Here is a 25153-nt window from a genome sequence, read left to right on the forward strand (position 1 = left end):
GAGGAGAACCCCTTCGTTATACCAGGCTCGAAGGCTCCAAGAACACCATCGTCGTGAGGGATTCAAACCAAGATCCAAAATTAACAAAGCCATGAAAACTAGTCCTAAAACCCTACAACAAGTCTTCTCATTTTCATGTCTATGGAACAATAACACTCTTTTCTTCCCTTGTAAAGCTTTCATTTTTAGGACACCTCAATGTGCCACCTGGATTTCACATGTAACCACACTATTGGCCCTTCTCTTTCCAATTTTTTTTAAATGAAATTAAATAATATATTTTTTTAAAATGAGTATCTTTTTTAAAGGACAACCCACCAATGGGTCAAAATAGTAAATTACTCTCTCATAGGGCGAGCAAACGACAATAAATGAAATAGATTCGCTTTCAAAGGCAAACACACTAAGTTGTGATCATTTAACACGAGTCAAACTATCCGAGATAGTAGGTGATGAAACAAATCTGTGGTATTTATTACTACCAATCTCACCCAAGGGTACAATATGAAAGGAAAAAACTTAAAATAAAATATAAACACAGTCAAACTAGTCTAACTAAGAAAATATCTCAAATAAATAGAAACAATACGAATTAAGGTAGAGAAAACCCAATAGGAGCATAAAACCACTCCTCACTAATCCATATAGCATGAACAGTGAGAGGAGAACCCCTTCGTCGTACCAAGCTCAAAGGCTCCAAGAACACCATCGTCGTGAGGGATTCAAACCAAGATCCAAACTTAACAAAGCCATGAAAACTAGTCCTAAAACCCTACAACTTGTCATCGCCAAAAGGGAGTTGAGCCCAGCACCCATCTCCACCAACAAAAAAGATGAAGCCTACATTGACAAGAGTGAGAATTGGAGCCTCAGTCCAAGATGCTGCCTAGAGCACCACCACGCCAAGGAATCCATTCATCGAAGCCACCTGCCAAAAGCAAACCAACCTTAACTTGCTATGTGAATAGTATTTCACTTTCGCCCAGAGCACAAACACCACCAAGGTGCCAACAACTCCTCCGATCGAAAGGAAGAGGAAGAAAAAAAACTAGGGTTTCTGCTAGGGTAAGAAGATTGAGAGATAATTCTTTTACAAGAATTATACAATCACAAAAACATTATTCAAGTTCAAGTTCAACATCAAGTAATTAGACATTTAACACATATGTCGACTCATAAGGTAAGGTAGTTGATGAGTGTCTATTTTATACACTAATTTATGTCTCTTTTATCTTGATTTGGTGTGCTTACTTCAAGTTTTTATGTGGATTTGATGTATTCTCTTGAATGTATAGGAATAAGCTTAATTGATGATTTTGTAGCCAACTTAGAACTTCAAACTAAATTTTGATCATTATTCATTTATATTATGGAAAAACTCTTAGAAATATAAGTTGTGGATATTTTTTTTCGGATTTTCATAACTTTTTGAATTGTTGTATTTGGAGTTTGGATGAAAAAGTTATGCATGCTTTATTGAGCAGTGTCAAAACCAAGGAGTGAAACGAGCTAAAAAAATCAAGTCTACTAGAAACTGACCCGAGAAGCGCCATTGCGCCTAGACTGTTACCATAACTTAAAATTTCATATCGAGTTAGAGCTTCAGATGCCATTGCGCCTTGCAAGTAGATTCTACTTTTTAATCAATTTTAAATTCAATTTTCAGGGTAATTTCTTGCGGGCTATAAATATAAGCTTATGGTTTCATTAAAGAAACTTTTGGAATGTCTTGGAGGCACTTTTGGAACTTCTTGGAGGTTATAACTCTTGAATAAATAGTTATTTTTATACTTTTAAGCTTATAAATGTAGACTTAGGAAGAGTGATGTTTGTTTTTTGCAATTATTTTTAGTAAATTTATTTTCATTTTTGTGTTGTTGTGAGTTTATGGTGCCTTGTTACTTTTTAAGAGCTGAAAGTAAGAAAATAATGAATTTATGCATGAATTATCCAAGGAAAAAGATGAAAAAAAAATTGGTTTCTAAGTTGTTTTGTTTGTGCTGAAATTTCAGATTTTGCTACAGCAAAGGAAATTTTGTTGAAACATTTTCATCAGGATTCAAGTAAAGGGTTTCAGCATATGAAGAAGAGACCCTTGACATGTTATTAATTGAGTTGGCAAAGAGTAATGAGGCGGCATAAATTAGAGACATTGAGTTGCATTTTGGAGCATTTTGTAGAAAATAAAAAATGGAGACAAAAAAAGTGGGCAAAAAATAGAGACAAATGACATGTGTCTTCTAATTAGGGAAAGATTGGTACCCTAACATCAGTAAAAAGAAAGGAAGCCACCATTTTAGTGGGAGAATCCTAGAGTTGCAATTGTAGATAGAGTAATAAGAGAAATGAAGAAAAAGAAGAAGTAGAAGAAATTTGAAGCTTGAAGAGGAGAATCCAAGGAAGAAAATGAAGAATAGGAAGACAAGATTATTGATTCATCATTTTTTGCTTGTTTTCTCCTCTTTAATCTCATTTAAGTTTGTAATTTTTTTAGCTTTTTTTATTTAAATACACATGGACTCTTTTGATTCTGGATTTGTGCTCTTGAATTTAGTCATGAACTAAATCTTTTGAGGCTTAAATTATTGATGAACTCTATGTCTTAGTTTTAAATTTAAATTTCTAGCATTTTATTTTTAGCAAAAATACTCATTGTTTATTCAAGTGTGCTTAATGATGAATTCTTGTTGTTGTTTGGCCATCAATATCAAGACGATTAGTTATATTTGTGATGTGAAGTTTTAAATATAATGGATGAACTTGAATGCACAAGTAGATAATCTTGTTAGATTATGTTTTGTGAATAGCATTGGAATATGTTATTTGTCTTGTGTAACAATTGTGAATTGAAGCTTAAAATTGAGTTCTTAAACTTGACAGGCATAGGAATATGTTTAATTAGGTGAAAAAAAATTAATATCATAGTATTTGGGAAAGTTCTATGAACTTATTTTGAATTTTTGTTAACTCTGAGAATTTTGCAACAACAATGTTAGAGAAAAATATCACACATAGAAAGTTGTGGGTACATTCAACAATACATAAGAGCATGAGTTACTTCTCTCATTACCAATTGGTTTTGAGATGGAACCACATGTTTCTTATCATGCACATCATTCTACTTCTAGATCACTTTCCACATTCTAACAAGCAAAATGCACAGGTCACTTGACATAGAAAAATTTAATGATTCAAGCTCATCTCACCCAATTGAATTTCTCTTGCTTTTATATTGCCATCTTAGTTTATTTCAAGTATTTTTAATTTATTTTTCACCACTATTAAATTGTTTGATAATTGATTTGCGCACAATTATTTGCTAATTCAATCCTTGTGGAGACAATACAACTTATCATTTATTATTTGTTTTTTGACTATGTATACTTGCACATTATTGATCAAATTATATCACAACGGGAGGCAGAGAATACATTGGAGAACAAGGAGAAAAATGATTGAAGCCAAATTGAACATCTAAAGTAGTTTTTCTTCTCTTGCTTTTTTTTAGCTTAATTAGTTATGAACATGAATGTTATTGATTTAATGTAGGGTTGTGCAAAAGTTTTTGCAAACCGCCCAATCCAAATAAACCGCCCAAACCAAATCGAAAAAAACTGACAAAAAATGTAACCCGACAAAAATTCAACTCTATTATTATATTGGGAAATTATACCATATAACCCGAATATAACCCGCCCAATATAACTCGAATAAACCGATTAAGAGTTTTTTTTTTCATTTATACATACATCTCTAAGTTTGGAAGATGTATGATATACTTTTAGTTTGTTGAATCTAATTATTTGAACATTTAAAAAAAAACTTAAGATTGGTTTGGGTGGGTTAACCCGACCAAACCGCCTAAAACATTGGACATATTAAACTTTTTTTCTTTCTTAATTGAACGAGTTAGAGTTGGATTTTTGCAACCCGATTTTTACACTGGGTTGATTAAAATATGTTATAAGCCGACCAAACCGACTAATGAACACCCCTAGTTTAATGTTTGTGATCAAGAACTAAACATATTTTCTAGAGTATTGATGAAACTATTTTAAGTTATTGAAATAAAGTTTTGATATTATTCTCATGAAGTTTCTCTAATTTATTCATGCATTTTTTTGTTTAATGTTTGATCACCATTGAATTGAATTGCGATTTATGATTTTACACTTGAGAAATGTATTCTTGAATTGGACCTAGAAGTGTATGAAATAAGAAAAGTGTGAGATTGAGAAATTCTATGATTTCTATGAATTTCATTAAAAGGACCACATTGCTTAATAAATTATTGTTTAATTAATATTGAATAGAGATATTTTATTGATTAATTAAAAATAATTTCACTTACAATTGAGAAAATTGAGTCGAGTCACATCCACTAATCTAATGTTAAGTTGATATCTTTCCTTGAATGTAAAGACTAATCTAATGTTACAAAATGAAATATATGATTTGTTATTTAAAAGCAGCTGACCAACTCAAGTCAAAAGAAAATGACTCAACTAACATAACCATTAATGGCAGCTGTTAAATAGTAGATTTACTTAAAATAAATTAAATCAAAATTACTTTATTTTGGGTAGATATATATATATATATATTTTGATATTTTGGGTAGATATATGAAAGTAAAATAAAACAAATATTGTATTCACCACAATATTTCCTTAGTTATGGACTACAATACTTTAATTTAGTAATAAATGTAGAAAGTCTTTTTTTTTTTTAGGACTTCATTTTAAATTTGACCGTGAGACTATTCTCGACCCATGAACAATTTTCAGTGTGAATTGTTTTATGATTGTATATATTGTAGCTATTTAGAGCATTCTGCAAATTTTTAGAAAATTTTGAATAGTTTACAATACTAAAACTAAGTTCAAACATGTTGTTGCATGCGTGACTAATTTTTTTTATACGCGTAAAAAACAACATGCTTGAACATAGTTTTCGGTACTTGAAACTCTTCAGAATTTTCTGAAAATTTGCATGATGCTGTAAACAACTACAATATATACAGTCATAAAAAAAATACAAAAAACTGTTAACGAATCAAGAACACTAAAGAACCCACTAGTAAAGTTTAAAGTGAAGTCCTGTACAAGATTATCCTATATATATTTTAGAACTATAAGACCAAACAAGAACTACAAATATCTCATGTAAAACTAGAAATAGATAAACATGGAATGTAGTAGTAGTAGGAAATTAGGGCAAGGGAATTGAAGAAGGTGGTGGTTAAGCAAAGTTATAGTGCTTGTCGACAGCGAGAGAGACATCCCAAGTGCAGCTCATGCCTTTGGGAAACTCCACCAAGTCACCAGCCTCGATCTCCACAGCCTCCTCGGCTCCCTCGGGCGTCACCTTCACCTTCCCTTGCACCAGATAACATGTCTCTTTTGCTTCGTACGTCCATGGAAACTTGCTCGGAGGGCAACCCCATCTATGTCCATATATACATATATATATGTATATCATTACAAACAACCCCATCTTTGATTTTGAAAATTATTATTAATTCATGGTGTACTTACTTGGGCCAATTTCTGACTCCCATCTGTGTAAGCTTCGACTCAGGAGGATTCTTCTCAATTTTGATTCCGAGTTTCTCAGTGGCCACAGACATGGTCACACGGCCACGGCCACCACGGCCACCGCGGCTCACTACTGCACACGACGACGACGATGGTGATACCAACAAGCCTGTGACTCCTGCTACTGCGCATCCCATTTCCTCTACCGACTACTCACTTCACTACTTAAATTCTCTCCACTCATTATTTCAATTTATAATTAAACCCCAAAATTAAATAAATAAATAATAATATGTGATCAAATTTACTCTCAATTGTCAACCTCTCACACCTCATCTCATCCTCTTTCCTTATATTTATATTTATTTGCACTCCAAAAAAAATTATGCACACCCGAGTAATTAAAAAATATTATTTTTTACACTTTTTTCTCAATAATTTTTTTCACATTCTTTAAGTTCTTTTTTTTTTGTTAATTTTAATATTTTTATTTTATCTTGTTTTCATAATTTTTTTTTATAATGTATAATTTTTTAGAAAAAAACTCTTAGTTTAACAAGTTTTATTTTTTATTTAAATATTTAAAATATGTATTATTTATATGTACTTTTAAAATAAAATAAAAATAGAATATCTTAATTAAATTTTTGGGCATAAATATAATGCCCCTTTATTGTATACTTTTTTACACTTATGCCCTTCCTTTACAAAAGACAAAAAAAGAAGAAGTAATTACTTGGTGGGAGTAATTGGTATTTTGCTTTGCTGTTGCCCACTTGTATATTTTTGTTTTGTTTTGTAGGGTTCCTTTGCTTTGGTGGGTTTTAATTAATTAATGACTTCACACAAGAAAAATCATCTTCCTCTCAATTCAATTTTTATTCACACAACTTTTAACTCACTTTTCTTTTTGTAAATAAACATGTGATATTATGACTCAATTATGATGACTTGACTACCCAACATCACCCTCTATATAATTTTCTCATTAATTATAATATGATAAATACACTCCATGAAACTAATAATGATTAAAATGAATATATATATAAATATATATATATAGATATATTAGATTATTGCTTAATTAACATTCTTGAGTCTTCACACTCCATGACCCTACCTCTCACTACCCACTTGCTTGAGAAATTTGGAATTTCTCTCAAATGGGTTTTGAATTAATAATTAAAATTAAATTTTGTTATGAGGAGAAAATGGTCAAACATATAATAATTATTATTTTGATTTAATTTTGTTATTAAGATTATTTGTGACAAAAATATCAAACCTTTCATAATAATTGCATTTAAAAGCCTAATTAGTTTTTTTTGTAGAAATAATACTAAATCTTTGATAATAGTTGAACTTAAATACTAAATTAAATTAATATTTTCTAAGTCCATTTTTTATGCAAGATATAAATTTTGTGTCAAATTTTGTAAAAAAAATGATTCTATGCTATATTGGCTCAATTATTGCAATTGTGCCTCAATGCACAAGATGCAAATTAGCTTTAAAAAGTCAACAATTCATTTAATATTTATTGATAATATACAATTTTTTTTTTCATTTTATATTATAAAAAAGATAAACTAAAAAATAATATGGTTATTATTAATTGTTAATTAATAAATTAGTGACGATATATTAAATAAAAAATGAACATTTATTGTTGTATCAAATTTGATCCATGCTATATTTTGGCACAAGATATATCATGGACCAAATTTGATACACTTTTTAGAACACTATTGGAGTGATGATTTTACTAAAATATGCTAAATATAATAATGCACCACATTTTTGACACTCTATTAAAAATGCTTTGATACTCACGTAAATATTAATTTTTTTTTTTATAGTAATACTACTTTAAATAAGTGTAATATTAAGAAAGATTTGACATTATTACTATATTAAAAAAATGATTTGGTACATAACTGCAATTATTAACAAAAATTTAGAATTAATAAAAAAAAATTGATTTGATATTGAAGTATAATTATTAGTAAAAATTTAGTATCATTACCTTAAAAAAATTAATTTAGGGTGCGTTTGGAAAACTACTCTGTATTTAGAAATGAGTGTAATTCAGAATAATTATTTAATTTTGATCCTAATTACATTTTATAATTCTTATAGCCCATAAGAATTAGTTTTAATTATACTTAGTAATTACTAATTATAGTTCCAGTTTTAACAAATGTGATTGATTATACTAAATTACTATATTACTGTGTGTAATATTTGAGTATATATTTTTGGTGCACATATCATTACTCATAATAATTATTACCCTATTATTTACATAACATATTAATTACACATTTATTTCCAATCACGCGTTCATTAGAAAGATTTAATATTTTTCACCAAAAATATATCTTCTTCTTCTTATTATTATTATTATTATTATTATTATTATTATGTGAAAAACAAAGCAAAAAGACCAAGCCCAATAGTATTGACTAGTGCAGTCAACTGGAGCTGCTGGTTGGCTCTCTCTCTCTCTCTCTCTCTATTTCTATGCCCAAATAAAATAGAATCAAAATGTGCTCAAGCACTACTACTACCCTTATTGATGACGTGGCACATTCTGATTGGATGATGCTCGACACGCAAGCTCTGCTTTTTCTTATTCCAAAATTTCAAAGACGAAAGGGTGTGGAGGTCACGTGGATATAACGCAAGGGGCGCACCGTAACTCTGCTCGCTGCGTCGCACCGGATGATTCCTCCTCGCCATTACAAAAATCCAAAACAAAAACAAAATATACGAAACGAGAAAAATAAAAAGGCGAAAAAATGTATATTATATATTAATATAAAAATAAATAAAGAAAAAAGAAAAATAGAAAGGAGATGAAAATGTGTAAACGAAGACCAGGAGACTTAGAAGACTAAGGGGACGAAGAAGAAGAAGAAGAGGAAGAAATCGTTTAAATCTCTAGCCTTGGAGCTCGATCTCTTCAGCTGCTGCGTTCGACGGATTCTGACGACTCGGCAATCGGAATCGCGCGCCGAATCCATCTCCATCAAGGTCCGTTTTATTCATTTTCATCTCTCGGATCCTTTTTGCTTTAATCTCGTCTTCTTTGTTTACTTTCTATTTTTATTTCTCATACTCAGCAATTTATTGATGCAGATTTGGTTTTCTAATTTGTTTTCGGATAACTTAGGCTTTCTTACTTTTTATTTATTTTTTAAATAGTAATTAAAAAAGGAAAAAAAAAGAATTTAGAGTAATATTTGTTCGTTAGGTTTTCTATCAGGAGTTATTTTTGTTTTAATTTTTATTGTTGGGGTTATTCTATTTTTGTTTTATTAAAGGGAAAAATAATAAAATTTGCATTTTTAGGAAATTTGTCTAAAAATAGAAAGGAAATAATTGCTTTGTGGATTTATTTTGGCAGAGTTTGGGGGTTTGATTGAACTACAAGCCTGTGATGCTGAAGAAATAAGGATTCTCTTGAAGGGCTTTTGGTTTTTGTTTTGTTTATATAAACTATATATACAAATATATATCAGAAGAAAAAAATGTTGGAGAATGGTCAAAGGTTTCCTGGAATTATAGGGATGAGTAACCAGGACAACAACTACTGTGATTTGTCCCAAGGGTTTTATTATAAGCTCGATGAAGGGACCAACATGTCTGTTGACAGTTTTGGGAGCTTGCAAACTAGCAACGACGGAGGATCTGTTGCTATGTCTATAGATAACAGCAGTGTGGGTTCTAATACAAACGATTCTCACACTCGCATCTTGAACCACCAAGGCCTAAGACGACGTGCAAATGACAATTGCTCCGTCCAACAGAGTGTTAACCGCAGAGGAAGAGTTATGCATGTTCTGAGTGATGATGCCCTTGCTCGAGCTCTAATGGACAGCAATTCCATGACAGAGGGTCTTGAAAACTATGAGAACTGGACCATTGATTTGAGGAAGCTAAATATGGGAGAGGCCTTCGCCCAAGGGGCTTTTGGAAAACTATATAGAGGAACTTACAAGGGTGAGGATGTTGCCATCAAGATCTTGGAGAGGCCAGAAAACGACCCCGAAAAGGCTCAGCTAATGGAGCAACAGTTCCAGCAGGAGGTTAAGATGCTGGCCACACTGAAGCATCCCAACATTGTTCGGTTTATTGGGGCTTGCCGCAAACCAATGGTCTGGTGCATTGTCACTGAATATGCTAAGGGTGGTTCTGTTCGGCAATTCTTAATGAAGCGCCAAAGTCGCTCGGTTCCCTTGAAATTAGCAGTCAAGCAAGCTTTGGACGTTGCTAGGGGAATGGCATATGTTCACGAGCTCGGGTTGATCCACCGAGACCTCAAGTCAGATAATCTTCTGATTTTCTCTGACAAATCCATAAAGATTGCTGATTTTGGGGTTGCTCGGATTGAGGTGCAGACAGAAGGGATGACACCAGAAACAGGAACATATCGCTGGATGGCTCCGTAAGATTTTTAACTCTTTAGCTGGAAGATAATTTGCTATATTTTTCTTTTTTGGAAAGTCCATTTTATGGACCTCATCGTTTTGCTCTTACAGTCTTTTTTGTTTGTGTGTGATGTTTTTTACTTTATTGTTTGCTTTTAGTTCTTAATAAGCATTTGCATGTGAGTAGCTTTTGATCATTGTCAGTCTTTATATGTCATAGTTTGTTTCATATAGTTGCTTTTGCCAGACACTCACTGAAGCTGGTTTTGGTTTTTGAACTACGTCTAGTTTGGAATGATAATTTGTTCCAGTAATCATATTTATGAATAGCCTCAGTATGATTCTCTTAAATGAGTTTTCATAGTACACTTTCCTTGCAGCTTTTTAAAATAGCTAGATATATAACCTTCCTTCTAATTCTAGGGAAAGGTGTTCATATTTATTCTTTTTTTGATATTTAACTTTGTCCTTGGGGTTATTGATTTTTATACATACTAGCATCTAGGATCTCTTTCTCTTTGCCATCTTTTAAATTCCGTTTGTCGAGACAGCTGAAAGGTGATGTATTTCCTTTTCTATATAATCTTTGAATTTGAGATGGTCCAATATGTGCTACTTGGAAAGTTTAACCCGTGAGTTCATATCGTTTTGTGTTATTTTTTGATATCCTGTAGCTCATATTCATCCTGGTACGACGATCTCATTTTTGGTGAAAAAAAAATGTTCGTTGATGTCTGAAGTGAAGATCATGCACAAGAGCGCATGTTAATAGGCCCCCCGTTTTTTTATTTAAAAAATAATTAAAAAAGGAATTAAAATATTTCATCTGCTTTTGGAATAAGGCCACTGGTTTCTAGTGACTACAACTTTCGTGATTAATACATAATTGTCATCTGATATGATCTAATCTTTCTTTCTATACATAATTATCCTTTCATATTATGACAGCAGAAATGTCTTGACTTCTTTTGTCTTATCTTGTGATTGTTTTGTGGATAGTATATGCTCCACTTTCTAGGGGTACCCCAATTATTTAATTATATAGTCATGGTTGAGCAAGTCTTTGAGTTTGGTAGATGTACTAGTTCAGTCTCCTACTGTTTGATGGTTTCAATCTTTACGACAGCTACTAGTGCGGTTATGTTCCTAGTTGCATGGAATTATGACTACCATTACAACAAAAATGTATCTGAATCACATTGTGCAGGAGTTTATGTCTCAATTTTTCTTATATATTTCACATAAGATCACACTTCAGAAGATTTGGTGGTGAAACTTTTTTGTGCAATGACTTTTCCGATAAAGTTTGATTTTTTTAATTTTATTTTCTATCCGTCGACTTATTTTTCCAATATGGTGATTGTTTTCCCCCTTTTTTTTTTGAATAATCTGGCTCTGCAGTGAGATGATCCAGCATAGGCCTTACACGCAGAAAGTGGATGTTTACAGCTTTGGAATAGTTCTTTGGGAGCTTATCACCGGGATGCTCCCATTTCAGAACATGACAGCAGTGCAGGCAGCATTTGCAGTTGTTAACAAGGGTGTCCGTCCTATTGTTCCAATCGATTGCTTACCTGTTCTGGGTGAGATAATGACTCGATGCTGGGATGCCAATCCTGATGTGAGGCCACCCTTCACCGATGTGGTGAAAATGCTTGAAAATGCGGAGACAGAGATCATGACAACCGTGCGCAAGGCTCGTTTCAGGTGTTGCATGACCCAACCGATGACAGCAGACTGACCCTCAGGAGAAAATGGGGAAAAAGAGAAACGTTACAAGAAAAAGAAAGAGAAAAAAGAAGAAACTTGGAAAAAATGATAAAAAAAAAAGAGAGGCAAGAGAAGGTCATTATATTGTTGTAGCTTTTGTGTATTTATCAGGTTAATTATTATCTTTGGTTAAGATAGAAAAAGGAAAAGTGATGAAAAGAATATTTGGTTTTGGGGGTTCTTCTTCTGTTATTAATAGATTCGGTTGCTGCTGCTGAGTTAGTAAGATAGGATGTGTGTGTGTGTGTGTATGTATACATACACATATACACATGTCCTTGTTTAGTTCTGTTTTGGGGTTTCTGTTGTCTCTTGCTATGTATTAACACCTCCCTTGTTTAGTTCTGTTGTATTTGACAAAACGCAAGATGTTGGGTTCTCCTTCCACCAAATATATGTCAAGCACGCAATTGTTGTACTTTTTTTTTTTTCTTTTGGGGGGAAGACTATATCTATCTATATATATATATATATATGATCTATGATATGTCAATTTTTATACAGCAAGTATACAGATAGATATAACTGCATGCGAGTTGTGTTTTGTGTTAATTGTTTGGAAATTAAATGTTTTGACTTAACCAAAATCAATTGGTTCTGGTTAGGTGAGGCTTTGGCTATCTATGTATGACACTCCTATAGTCCTAGACCACTGCTGGCTGCTGCTGCTGCTATATATTATATGTCATAAGTGCCATCTTATCAACAGGCAATATTCTATTCAATTCAATTCAATTATGAGGAAAGTGACTCAACACTCAGTAATCAGTAGTACCTTCTTGTCTACTACTCTACTTTTCAATCATTCAATGAATCAAATGAAGAAGAAAGAATACTAAACTAGCAACTTGAAAATCTTGAAAAAAAAGAAGTGGCTTCACTCCAAATTTCAATCATATTTATTAATTATCATCACTACTACCAAGTGTGCTGCTTCCTTCTAGGGCTCACAAACTAGTGTGTGATTGTACAATGAGAAAAAGACAAATCTGATGGAAAAAGGGTTTGGCATGAAATTCCCTTAAAGCAGCAGCAGCAGTAGCAGCTTTGGTAATCGAATACCACTCTCTTCTGAATCTGGTTATTGCTGGGATGGCAATGGCAATGGCAATTGCAGAAGAAGGAAGGTTTTTCAGAGTGCACAACACACAGGGTTGTGCATTCATTCCCAAGCCCAAGCCAAAGCCAAAGGCAAGCTTTTTGTTCAATCTTAAGCACAGAAAAATGGCATCTTTTTCCTCCACCTCCACTCTAATCCTAAATGCCTACAAACCCAACAAACCACAACTTGCTTGGCCCTCTCCCACCGATGAGATTCCATTTTGGAGCAAGGAGTTTCCTTCTCTGGATCATGTGGGTGCTGCTGTTGATGTGGTCAACCATGATCATCCTCATCAGCTCATGCACATCACTCACGTCACGGCTGAAATGGCACCCATAGCCAAAGTGGGTGGCCTTGGCGATGTCGTCACTGGACTTGCTCGTGCCTCCTTGTCCCGTGGCCACACCGTCGATATAATGCTCCCTTTCTATGAGTGTATCCCAAGGCAACAAATCACTGACTTGGCTTTAATCACCACCTTTAGCTCCTACCATGATGGAGTTTGGATCTCAACCGAAGCCTATCGAGGACTGGTTTCATCTATCCCTGTTATTTTCATTCAACCCTCCAACCATTTCTTCAAGGGCAAACATGTGTACGGTGGCTCCTATAATGAGCTCGACGCTTATGTCTTCTTTAGCCGTGCTTGTCTTGAATGGATGCAGGTTTCTTCTTCTTCTTTCTTGTTTTAACGTTCTCAATTGCATAGGCTTAATCTTTAGCATAATTCATCTCAGGTGACTGGAACCCAACCAGATATTATTCATGTCCATGAGTGGCAGACATCTGCTTTGCCCTTGCTTTATTGGGATATGTATCATAATCTTTCTCTAAAGGTATCCACTTTATTTGTCACTATTGTTTTGTTTGGAAAAAATTCTTCTTTCTTATCGTTGATAAAACATGTTCTTATTCACTTTCTACTTTGTAGAAACCAAGAATAGTCCTAACCATCCATAACATGGAGCATTTTGGAGAGTGTAGGTAAGTACATGTTTGATCTAGAGAATGGCTTGGTTATAGATATTGGGTTATGCTTTTCTCCTATGATCATTATACATGAAAGTTATCCTTTAAAGGGGCTTTGACATAAACATGATCAATCATTATGCATGAAAATTCATGTCAGTATTCTGATACATCAATCAATGTTTAAAACACCGCTTTTATGCCTCAAGGCGTTTTGTTTTTGTGAGGCGAGGCGTAAGATGAATGTGTCTTATAAAACTCAAATATAGAATAAGAAATGTCATAAAACTCAAACATACCATAAAATTTATCATAAAACTCAAACATAAATATCTCATAAATGATCTAAATCAATGTGAACGATCCTCGCCGGAGTTTTATGAGATTCAATAATAAAAGACAAATCTACTGTTAAAACTACTCTATGAGTTCACTGATGTCCATTCAAGTCCTTTGCATGCATGTTATGTTATATTGGCAGCGAACAGCAACTTAGCAAGTCTGGTCTCGATGGTTCTCTATATGCAACTATTGACAAGGTGAGCTTTTATCTGTTTGAGATGAATAATTTTTTTCTGTGGGTGATTCCAGAGATGTCTTACAGATTAATAAGAAAATAATTTATGTTTATATGTGAAGAACTAAAGCCAGAATTAGAGGAAAAACTTATTTTTAGATAAATCTCAGTGTTTCTCTTCTCAACATGGCAGGCAGTTGATGAACGAACTATTGGCCATAATCCTGAGAGATTGAGCTTATTGAAAGGTGGAATAGTCTACAGCAATGCGGTTGTGTAAGTTGCAGCACTTTGTTGACTTGCAAGTACTTGTATTATATGTGTATCCATAACCATTAACCTGCTAGTGCATATTTAATTTCTGCCTATGTGATATTTTGGAATATCTAAAATTATTTGAGCAGTTGATATTTCAAACTCATCTCATGAATAAGTTTGAAAAATTAGTACCACCAAAGTGGTTAAAGGATTACTATGCTACAGAAACAGGGTGAGTGTAGGCACATCTGTCTCAGCTCTCCAAATGTCTTTTCAAGCAGAAATGACCATCAACTTTAAGATTGCTAGTTTAACATAATGATAAATTAAAAAGTATAGACTTAACAGTTTATTAAAACGATGAATTATTGATTTGAATACTCATAGTTGCTATAAATTATGGCTGTGGAATATACTTAGATTATTGAAAGTCTGTTGATAGCTTGAATTTGAGCCCTCCACAAGACTAGAGTACAAAAGACTCTAGTTGACTTGACACTGACATTTTGTATATCAAATTTAGGAAGACATAGAAACTTCATTGATTGTATTTAGTGTGTAATTGTGCACTTATTATTAAGTAAACCAGTGGACAGGAGCATATATGCTGTTTCATGTCTGCAAACACAGTCCATACCATGCATTGCATCATCAACAAGCCATTTTTTGTTCTTTTCATTTTCAGCACAGTCTCCCCAACATATCTTAAGGAAACGATGTGCTCAGGATGGCTTTCAAGCACTTTAGTGAGCAATCGGCATAAGTAAGTTACTCGTTGCTCTCTATATATGTGGTTGTACTTGGTAGTTGGTTCATCTCATTTTATGGACCTTTATAAAAAAATTTCCCTACAGACCATGTCATGTAAACATTTTCTCCAATGTATTTACAGTATTCAGTAATGAAACATAAAATAGATTTAAATGTGAGGGAAAAACACAACAATGAAAAATGGTAGATGGTAAGGATTCCTCAAGAAACAAAACAAAGTTAAATTCTTAGAAAGTTAGAATGAAATTTGCCAATCTAACAAAATGAAAGAGAATGGAACATCCTTGTGCTCCTCAGCTCCTTAGATTTGTTTCATCAAGAAAAACGAAGTTTAGTCATAATCGAAAGGAACACTTCGTAGCACCTAAGCCAGAGCGAACATTACTCCAAATGATTTTCCTTCTAGGATTGCATCCCATCACAAAATGGGAAATACTGAAAGAGCTATCCTTCCTTAAAATATTCCACAACTTTGATTCCATTGCACATTGAAGAAAAACATGCAATTATTCTCTAAACGACGTAGTAGAATCCAGTGATTATATTCTTACATGTGAAGCACTCTCTCCAACCTATCCCATCTATTGAGAGATAAAGAAAAGTGAACTCTACTAGTTTAGTGGGTTTTAGGCTTTTAGCAATGTTTTGGGCTTTTCATTACAAGTGTTACCTGTAGGTAGTGGTACAGTGTAAAATCTAATGTTGTCTCTCATAATAATCTAAGATTTTTGAAGAAATAGCTATTCAAAATTAAATATGTCCCATCTCTTAATGACTTAATTTTTCAGAAAAATTGGTAACCTAACGTATGATTTTGTGATTATATTTGTACAAACTTTTATATTACTTTTCCATTCAATAATCCTTTTTATCATGTATTTTAGGTACTTTGGTATATTAAATGGGATTGACACTGCAATATGGAACCCTGCCTTGGATGTTTTCTTGCCTGCTAAGTTCCATGGTGAATTTATGTCTCTTTTATAAAATTAGCAATTTGATATCATCAGGAACATTTGCACTTTAACCTTTCTCTCTCTTTATAATACTACATCATAACATGAAAACTGAGTTAGAAGTTAAAGAAAAATTAGATGTGGATCAACATGTACTAAATAGGTACTAAATTTAAGTTCTAACAAAAGAGTATGTTCTGTACTTTTAGTGAATTGACTATGTATCAACATATACTTAGTACTTAATAAGTTCTAAAATAGAGCTCATGCTCTTTAATTTAATGTATTAGAGACGATGGAATATGTATGTTAGTGCTATAATCTTTGTTCCTACCTTATTGTGTCATTGATCGTTTTGGCTTTATAAATAAACTGTTGTTTAGTGAGATAAGATGTTACATTGACTTCTGGTCTCTTCCTTTGTAGTATTTAACATATTAATACAAAGTTGTTTCTTTTCTTAAAAAAAAAAAGAAATCTCCTTAAGGCTTATCATTACTTGTTACCAGTACTTAATAGTTTGCAGATTTAATCTCTCATTTTCTTATCTTGTAGGTCAGAATCTTGAGGGGAAAATGTTATGCAAGTACTTTGTCCAGAGAGGCCTTGGTTTGGCCTCTAGTGAGAGTGTACTGGATGTGCAAACCACGGTGCCATTGGTTGTTTGTATCACACGACTCGTCGCACAAAAAGGCCTTCACTTAATTATTCACGCAATGAAGCGCGTTGAGGAACTTGTAAGTCTGTTAATGAAGAATGTTGTGTATATACCAAGACTAACATTTTTGCACTAAAACATGGACTTTCCATTTCTCAAGTACATACTGATTATATTATTCAACTGCACAGTATTGTTTACAGTATTGGCACTTCAAATTCTAGATTTTACTGCCTGACCATACAATAGATGCGAATTTCAGCATAAGGTTCTGAATAGTCTGATATTTCTCTTAATTATTGAGTCATTTCTAGGGTGGACAAATGATTATACTGGGAAAAGCTCCAGATGGTAACATTCAAAGAGAATTTGAAGGACTTGCAAATTTGGTAACAGATTTCCGCTTCCTCTCTTTTGGTTCGAGTTAGGATTCCATTTATTCAATGAAAGAAAAACCATATCATGATCTTCAATCAGTTTAATGTGTCAAATTATTTTTCTTTTCTTCTTTTTCACACTTTCTTCTGGCTGAAGTGTTAAATAAAAGTTATCCTTGCAAATAAATCCAGGTTATGAGAACATCTTTCATGTTTATATCCAATGATTGCATCCACCATCTTTTTGCTATGTGTGCGCGCAACTCCCTAATCTCTGCCGTCCCATGTTCCATCTGCTACTGATGTTATAAAATTTTGAAGTAGCAATACTTGGTGCATATTACAGAACAAAATTAGTGTAAGATAAGGTAATTTCATAGAATGGCTAATAAAATGATATAAAATTACTAAGTTGAGAAGGGTCTTAAGCTTTTATTGGAACACATGAAATGATAGGTTTTCAACAGTTGAAGTCTTTAGAAAGAATAAGAAAAGATGAAGTTTTTATGAGACATTGATCCCTGTAAGAAACTTAAGTATTAGTCTTAGGATTGTTGTCAATTTTATGTTCCAGCCAAACTGACGGACACCCATACTTTTTCTCCCATGTTGCAGCATAATCAGGGTCCTAGCATTCGAATCTTATTGATGTATAGGTAAGTGGTCTTTCTATGTCATCATTGGAAACTATATTTTTTTGTTTGTTGAACTTGAATATGTGATCAAAATCTTTGTTCTTGTTCAAAATTAGAATCCTACTTGCCTGTAGTAGAGTACATTCCTCCTTTAGAGGAGCTTTATTGTTTGTCAACAACATCTTGATTCTGTTTCGTTTGCTTGTTTGTTTGTTATGCAGCGAGGAGCTGTCTCATATGCTTTATGCTGCAGCAGACATGGTGTTCGTTCCTTCCATGTACGAACCGTGTGGACTTGCACAAATGATTGGCATGCGTTATGGAGCAGTATGTAATTCCTTTGGATTGGATGATGAGCATCCATTCCATTGTTATGTTTATTTCACTACTCGTCGAATGCGAATGCAAATGCGATTTCATTCAAGTGAATACAGATTTTCTTCAGAATTTTAATAAGAATAGGGACTAAAATGGTCACTTTGTTTGATCCTATTTCAATCTTATTTTGTTTATTGATTTTTTCAGGTACCTGTGGTTAGAAAGACCGGTGGTCTAGCTGATACAGTCTTTGACATGGACAATCAGCTAAACCAAGAGATGGCCAATGGGTAATTTATTTTCACTGTGTTAATATAGTCTTTCTAAAGTGTGAATGTACCAACGTGGTAGTACTAATACTATTGCTATGATAATATCTTTTAGCAATCATTAGCTCACAGTATGCCTTGCCCTTGAGATTTGGCTTCTAATAGTCATTAGTTTCCATAGTCTCTTAAATCAATGTTAAGTTTGGCTTACCTTGTAAACCAATAAATTTACATGTGCTCCTATGTGGTTTGGTTACAGGCTCTGAGATGAGTTTTGTTATTGCAAAGCATATAACCAGTTGATTTTGTTCAGGTTTGTTTTTGAGGGAATCGATGAAGCATCTCTAGATGGGGCCTTGGATCGTGCATTTTCCTACTTTAAAGACAGTAAGTTGGTTATCTTCCACTTCCACCTCTTAGTAATATCCATAGCTATATAGTTTAGTTGACAATTCAGCTTGAGTAACTAACTAAGCTAGCTAAGCTAACTATACTCCCACAAATAGTTGAGTGGCTTTTCCTATTGATACTCAAACTGAATGTTAAATTTGTCAGTACTCCCAACCAATTACACTATTACTTCCCCTTTTTTGTTACAGATCCTGATAAATGGAACAGCATTGTGAGGAAGATTATGGAAATTGACAATAGCTGGAACAACACAGCTGGGAAATATATTGAGCTGTATAGCTCAATCAGAGCAAATGCTGACTGATGATACTTTAGACACAAAGGCCTTCAATTTCAAGCTACTCCAGACTAGACTACACAGGTTGCACCCCTTATGCTGTCATTTTTGGCTACTTTCTCAGAAAATGATCACCTTGGCCACACCTGTGATTGGTGCTAGTATGCTACCTGCAATGTATTAAGCTGTGCATGTATGTAACATGTAATAATAAGCTGATGCTGCTGTAAATACAACAAATTAACAGCACTACACAAATGGCAAAATTTTGAAATTTCTTTAGACATTTTGAATTTCTTTATTGATTTGCCCTTCTCCCAGGTAACTTTACAAGTCCTCGCCGCCCGAAGAAAACCAGCAAAGAATTCGACAGACACTACTACTTTAGGTATTAGGCATCAGCATAGTACACAGAGTCCTCTCCTCACCCATTCAACTACTTCAGCAACGCCTAAAACCGTCTACCTTGAGAAACAAAAAAAAAAAACAATTTAACGAAAAATCAAAAACAAAGATGAGTATGTAAGATATCAAACACCCTCCCTCTCCTTGAGGAGCAGGACCCGGCGTAGTACCTAACTGCACTGAACCACGCGAGACGCCCAAAATACCATCCCAATGTGGTCAGCAAGTGAAGAAAAAAAAGAAAAAAAAAGGTAAGAGAAGTCCACTAAGTCAATGCGAAGACCCCGAAGGATATGTCTAAACGCAGCTAGAAACTAGCTTACTTAACAGTTGCTTCCTTGTCAATGGATTCATCACCACCTGAACCAGATGCTAGTACTTCTTTGTCACCCTCCTCCTTTCCCAAACCTTGTGATAAGACGCCAGACAACTGGTTTAGAGAATCATGACCGAAAGATTCTGAAACATCTTTTCTTGTACTAGCACCAACTTCGGATGCTGCTGCCTGGTTGGCACTCTCTCTCAGATTCAGTGCTTGAGAAAAAGCAGTTGACACGTCATGAACAAAACTATCATTAAACGAATCAGCACCGTCTGAAGTTGAGCAAGCTTGGTGTCTGGCCTTCCTTTCCCTCGAGACTTTTTCCCGATCATCATAAAAGTAAAAATCATCTAGGAGAGATGTTCGTGCATCATGATCCTTGAAAATTTTCAACATCTCAATACCCTGTTTGAATCCTACCTGGTTTTTTTAGCAGTAAGAAATAGAATGTAAGAAATCTATTACATATACAATAAATAAAATGGCCAAAGCCATATGACTGTAATAAATGCATAAAAGCCAAGGTACAAAGTCATATAAATTCATTCATCTGATAACTGTAAGATACAACTTTTTGCAACTCAGGAGACTTTTTCTAAACACTTCAGGTCAGACCCCCAAAAGTTAGTTGAACATGGATATAGTCAGATCATCCAAGGACCAGGGTCGATACATACATTTTGTTATGTTAGAACAGTTAAGAATATGTCAATCTCATGCAATCATGCATACATGGAAGAGAATTAATAAGATAAAACCTGAAGAGGGATATAGTATATTTAATTGTTACCTCCTGAGAATCTCTACTGTGAGTAACAGGCTTGTTATCATTGTTGTCAAGTAGAATATGGCGGAATCGAATGTTGGGAACATCCTTAACAATATGCCATTGAACTGGGAATTGTCCACTCCATCTATCTTGCTGCCAGTAATCCGCATCCCTCTCAAAATCAACAGCTCCAACCATTTCTGCTACCCCACAGAACTGTCCACTTGCGTTAACCTGTTGATACAATCAACGTCTAATAAGATTTACAAGAAAATTAATAACATGCCACAGCACCAAAAATAATGAAACTGCCTTTCCCAAAGAGAAAAGGTTTCTTATTTAAGTATTTGTTGTATCATATCATGTAGCATACTAGTACGAACATAGTTTTCAGTTAAAAAAAAGATGCTCAGAAAGTATAAATGCACACATTTAGAGAGCAAAAAACTAATCCAAGTATATGAAAACCTTTTAATTCATGCAGTTGTATAACAAAGGCAGTTCAATTCAACTAAAACTTTCTAATTAGCGCAAAACGAGTGTGCGTTCTGTGTATTTCCAAAATGCAAATGCATTTGGTGCCGAGTTCTTAAGAGAATTTGTCCTTCAAAAACTACTAAATCTCAGAGCAAACCAACTACATATTTTAATTCCTGCATTGCCTCAATATATACATACATACATTTATATATATACATACATACACAAGGGAAATACTTTGAGCAGTCAAAGGAACATACCGAGAAAAACAGGAAGACTGGGCAGTGTGATTTTATATCCCTTGCTTCATGATAAGCAACATCAAGTTTCTTGTTTCCATGTGGTGTACTAGCCCAAACATTGTATTTAATACTCTTGTGAACATTGTCTTCACTGAAAGACTTGATGATAAAGAATTTTGCATTCTCATAATCGGTGACAAAATCCAACCGGTTATATGAATCAAGAAGAATTCCAGAGGCAGATAAGTTGTTGTTGTTAGCACCAGAAGAAGAACCTTGTTCAGTGCCACTCTTTCCCTTCTGCTTTGATGCCCTTGGCCCCCGATTACGGTCATTAAAGATGTCCCGGGAATCAATAGAAACACTAATTGAGTCTTGGTCTCTCTCTCTTCTTCTGCCTTTGTCAAGAGTTAGTTGATTCAGATCATTAGTAACTGAGTAAGGAAATGAAGCACCTCCATAGCCAGAGCTCTGATATGAACTACCGTGATGATAATGAGAACCAGGCGCCAAACCATACCCATGGGTTGGTCTCTGTTGTTGAGAAATCTGCTGAAAAAAAGACCATGTCTTGTAAGCAAAAATATTTATATGAAAGAAAAGGTTATCCATGACCATATTCATAATGGCAATAGCATATAAGGTGTAAAAAATAGTTTTACTAGGGAAAGGGATGGTGTAATTTTCCACATTTAAGCATAGTTCAAGGCACTAACCCTTGGGTTTACAGGGAGGGTGTTGGCCTACAGAATGAGTGAAAAGACTCAACACACAAAATAATGGCACACTATTAGCTAAGAGTAGCAGTAACTTTCTTTCGACCAATTTCAAAACATGCAAGATGACTTTTTTTCTTTATAAGACCTATATAGGGATAGATCATTTGTCTATATTAAAGTTACAAACAATCTACTTATCATTTTCTTTCTATTTGCAATCCCCAAGTTCGAAACTTTTTTATTTTTTTCGTCATAAAATTTTCTATTCGTTATCATATACTCACACTTAAAACAAATAATTTTGTATCATCCAAAAAGACCATGAAGAATGACAATATTCAAATTAAAATAATATTGATTAAAACAAACCTGCCCAAAATTGTTCTCGTATGACCCAAGAATGCCCATTGGTTGGTGATAAACTGTTGGCGATGTTACCGGACTATTATTAACATTTCCAGAAAGGTTACCTCCGCCTAATGATCCAAAATTGACTAGGTAACCTGATCCTGGCCCAAAAAACATGTTATCAATAGTACTACTTTCTGGTGTCATCAACTCAGTTGGAGAAACTTGAAGAGCCGAAGACATATGAGGCAGATTTGGCGCTGTTTGATGAAAATAGGATGGAGAGAAAGGAAGCTGCTGCGGAGAGAATAGTTGACCATCTACCATAAGGGGCATAGGTGTAGCAACTGGAGAATATTGTCCATATGCAATTTCAGGATTGAAGCCATAACCAGAATGGAACACAAGAGATGAATTGTCATTGTAGACAACCTATTACACAATGAGAGAAAAAAAAATAGAAATATAAACTTAGACTGAAAACAAATCCTAAACATACCATAATTTAAAAAATTACTACTCACCGGCGATAAAACATGCAAGCCATCACTATTAACATATTGTGAATATGCATTCCAAGAGCCAGTGCTGCTACCATAACCTGAACCACCTAAAGTTTAGATAAATGTAGCCATCAATAGGGTATGATATGATTGTGAAAAGACGCATTGGAACTAAAAGAGACATGAAAAATCAATATCTTACATATTCTTACAAATTTAAACTCAAACAGAACTTTGAACATGTCATACTTGAAATTGTAAACGACAATAATTTAAAAAATAATTCCTTCAATTACCCAAAAAGGCTTGAGCCTCCTTTTGTTATCAAATATTCACAAACATAACAATAGAAGCAGCAGAGGCTCAAGAAACTAACCCGCATATGAAATGTTCTGTTCATTAGAAGAAACATAAGCTTTATAATGGTGGAAAGTGCCATAGTCTCCTCCACCTGCATCCAGAGAATCACGTTGTCCTGTGACATTGCTTGAGTGCCCTATAATGAGTGCCTCAGGAGGAGAAGTATTCGCAGAAACAATCCTTTCATCTTTGGGTGGAAGTGGCTGATGATAAAACCGAAAATGAAGTGCTAGTGAGAAGATTTATTATCCTATTTACAGGAAAAAAAGAAAAACCAAGACAAAGACAAACCAAACTGAAACAAAGTTCCACAGATATTTGCACTAGCTATTACCTGCTCAGTCAAAACATCTGGCTTATCAGGTCTCTCACCTGCATCAAGAACTAGAAATTTTGAGTGGCAACATAAAGACTGAAAACACCAAAAGAAATGACACCATAAGAAGGACATTCAAGTTGGATGAGAGTGATTATAGTCATCATTTTTCAAATATTTAGGGTCTAAGATTGCTTGGAAACCCTTTCTTATTTTTGTTGAAAATTTCTATCATTCTTTCATTGTATTATTAATCCACACAGAAGTGTTAACCTATCACCTATGGAAACAACATGATAACATTCCCAGAAAGTTTCAGATTATTTTCAGGTCAGTTCATAGACTTGATACATGCTATCTGTCAGGACTCAACAATAAAACTTGGTCAGAGTTTAAATCTGCCTCTGCAATCTACCTCTAATCTAGTTTTTGCTCATACAAAGTCCATCTATAATTACCAAAAGAGAGTTAACAATCTTGTCAATATAACCAAACCCAACCAAAAGCTTTGTTGCAGCATATACAAAGCCACGCCCAAGAAAGAACCAACGATACCAACCAGTAAAGTTGTATGCTTTTGGGAAGAACTAAGAGAAGGCCAGGAGTACTCGATTATAGATTCTTTAAATGATAAAAGAAGGGAATCCAACTAAACTTTTTCCTCTCCAATCGAAGGGAGAACCCACACAAACCCTAGAAATCTTGAATTTCAAATTATAATGCAAGCAAATACATGCTGCATTTGACACTTAAAATGCTAAATCCTAGGCTTTGAGCTCCGCAGGCATTGACCCAAAATAATAGTTGTCAAACAATCCATGAAATTAAAGTTTGAAGCTACGAACTTTACAATACCAAAAAAAAACGAAAAAAAAAAAGAAGAAAAAAAGAAAGGGGGATTTCAGAAAAGCAAGAAGGAAAAGCTCGGATGAATATGGAGAAAATACATTATACATACCAGAGGAAGAGCAGACAACTCGATCTCGGTCGTGGCGAGCCTTGTCCATCACTCTAAGATCTAATTCCACAAACGAATTGAATGAGCAAAACCCAGAAAATTTGGATTGGAAAAGGGGAGAATTGAAAGAAGAATAATTGATGAAAATAAAATAAAGGGAAATGGGAATGAGAATGAAAGGGGTTTGCGTTATGATTCTTCTGGGTCTTGCTCTATTTCTGCGTCTGGTTCTCAAAAGAGAGGGTTTTAGGCATTACATTACATATATTTGTATGCATCTTAATATTTAAACTTTATTTTAATAATAATTATTTAAAAAAAAAGAATTTTTTTTTTTTTTTATCATTATTATAACACATTTTCAGATCATTGGTTGATAACTGACACCAAATGTCTCATTGACTGTTGACTTTGCTTATACAATTGTTTTATTACAATTTGGGCTTTCCTATTTTTATTTCCTAAATGAA

The 25153-nt window shown here is 33.9% G+C and overlaps 4 protein-coding genes across 9 annotated transcripts; 2 read left to right on the forward strand and 2 right to left on the reverse strand.

The window, feature by feature from the left end:
• Positions 1-4632: 4632 nt before the first annotated feature.
• Positions 4633-5779, reverse strand: LOC133829569 (uncharacterized). The gene is made up of 2 exons (XM_062259273.1): positions 5538-5779; positions 4633-5446 (listed from the first exon to the last, which is right to left on the reverse strand). The coding sequence occupies exons 1-2, from the start codon at positions 5732-5734 to the stop codon at positions 5242-5244; spliced, it is 402 nt and encodes a 133-aa protein (XP_062115257.1). The 5' UTR covers positions 5735-5779; the 3' UTR covers positions 4633-5241.
• A 2587-nt stretch (positions 5780-8366) lies between these two features.
• LOC133829572 (serine/threonine-protein kinase STY13-like) lies at positions 8367-12161 on the forward strand. The gene is made up of 3 exons (XM_062259281.1): positions 8367-8576; positions 8950-9990; positions 11375-12161. The coding sequence occupies exons 2-3, from the start codon at positions 9074-9076 to the stop codon at positions 11712-11714; spliced, it is 1257 nt and encodes a 418-aa protein (XP_062115265.1). The 5' UTR covers positions 8367-8576; positions 8950-9073; the 3' UTR covers positions 11715-12161.
• Positions 12162-12600: 439 nt separating this feature from the next.
• On the forward strand, positions 12601-19547 carry LOC133829571 (uncharacterized). The gene is made up of 14 exons (XM_062259280.1): positions 12601-13510; positions 13583-13681; positions 13777-13829; positions 14296-14353; positions 14525-14607; positions 15275-15352; positions 16245-16324; positions 16872-17053; positions 17289-17363; positions 17967-18007; positions 18208-18313; positions 18512-18594; positions 18887-18960; positions 19173-19547. Exons 1-14 carry the CDS (start codon positions 12836-12838, stop codon positions 19286-19288), a joined length of 1803 nt encoding a protein of 600 aa, XP_062115264.1. The 5' UTR covers positions 12601-12835; the 3' UTR covers positions 19289-19547.
• LOC133829570 (YTH domain-containing protein ECT4-like) lies at positions 19525-24939 on the reverse strand. 6 transcript variants are annotated; one of them, XR_009891832.1, is made up of 9 exons: positions 24684-24938; positions 23744-23793; positions 23426-23612; positions 23071-23156; positions 22568-22978; positions 21498-22031; positions 20779-20991; positions 19837-20408; positions 19525-19726 (listed from the first exon to the last, which is right to left on the reverse strand). XR_009891832.1 is itself a non-coding variant. In XM_062259275.1 (9 exons), the coding sequence occupies exons 1-9, from the start codon at positions 24730-24732 to the stop codon at positions 19723-19725; spliced, it is 1953 nt and encodes a 650-aa protein (XP_062115259.1). In that variant the 5' UTR covers positions 24733-24939; the 3' UTR covers positions 19525-19722. The 6 variants fall into 6 exon arrangements, 5 of the variants coding, with proteins under 5 accessions (XP_062115259.1, XP_062115261.1, XP_062115260.1 ...); XM_062259275.1 differs by having other exon boundaries at positions 19990-20408; positions 24684-24939; XM_062259277.1 differs by having other exon boundaries at positions 19525-20408; positions 23071-23147; positions 24684-24939.
• Positions 24940-25153: the final 214 nt, after the last annotated feature.

This window comes from Humulus lupulus, chromosome 4 (genome assembly GCF_963169125.1).
Source record: "Humulus lupulus chromosome 4, drHumLupu1.1, whole genome shotgun sequence".
NCBI classification, from domain to species: Eukaryota; Viridiplantae; Streptophyta; class Magnoliopsida; order Rosales; family Cannabaceae; genus Humulus; species Humulus lupulus.

Bases quoted from the DNA above. Each gene is read 5' to 3' on its own strand.
- LOC133829569 (XM_062259273.1), bottom strand. From the start codon at position 5,734: ATGGGATGCGCAGTAGCAGGAGTCACAGGCTTGTTGGTATCACCATCG. The intron at 5,447-5,537 runs GTAAGTACACCA...ATATGGACATAG, and splicing joins GGAGTCAGAAATTGGCCCAA to ATGGGGTTGCCCTCCGAGCA.
- LOC133829572 (XM_062259281.1), top strand. From the start codon at position 9,074: ATGTTGGAGAATGGTCAAAGGTTTCCTGGAATTATAGGGATGAGTAAC. The intron at 9,991-11,374 runs GTAAGATTTTTA...CTGGCTCTGCAG, and splicing joins ACATATCGCTGGATGGCTCC to TGAGATGATCCAGCATAGGC.
- LOC133829571 (XM_062259280.1), top strand. From the start codon at position 12,836: ATGGCAATGGCAATGGCAATTGCAGAAGAAGGAAGGTTTTTCAGAGTG. The intron at 13,830-14,295 runs GTAAGTACATGT...TTATATTGGCAG, and splicing joins GAGCATTTTGGAGAGTGTAG to CGAACAGCAACTTAGCAAGT. The intron at 15,353-16,244 runs GTAAGTTACTCG...CATGTATTTTAG, and splicing joins TTAGTGAGCAATCGGCATAA to GTACTTTGGTATATTAAATG.
- LOC133829570 (XM_062259275.1), bottom strand. From the start codon at position 24,732: ATGGACAAGGCTCGCCACGACCGAGATCGAGTTGTCTGCTCTTCCTCT. The intron at 22,032-22,567 runs GTTTGTTTTAAT...TCTTTTTTTCAG, and splicing joins ACGAGAACAATTTTGGGCAG to CAGATTTCTCAACAACAGAG. The intron at 20,409-20,778 runs GTAACAATTAAA...TAAAAAAACCAG, and splicing joins ACAGTAGAGATTCTCAGGAG to GTAGGATTCAAACAGGGTAT.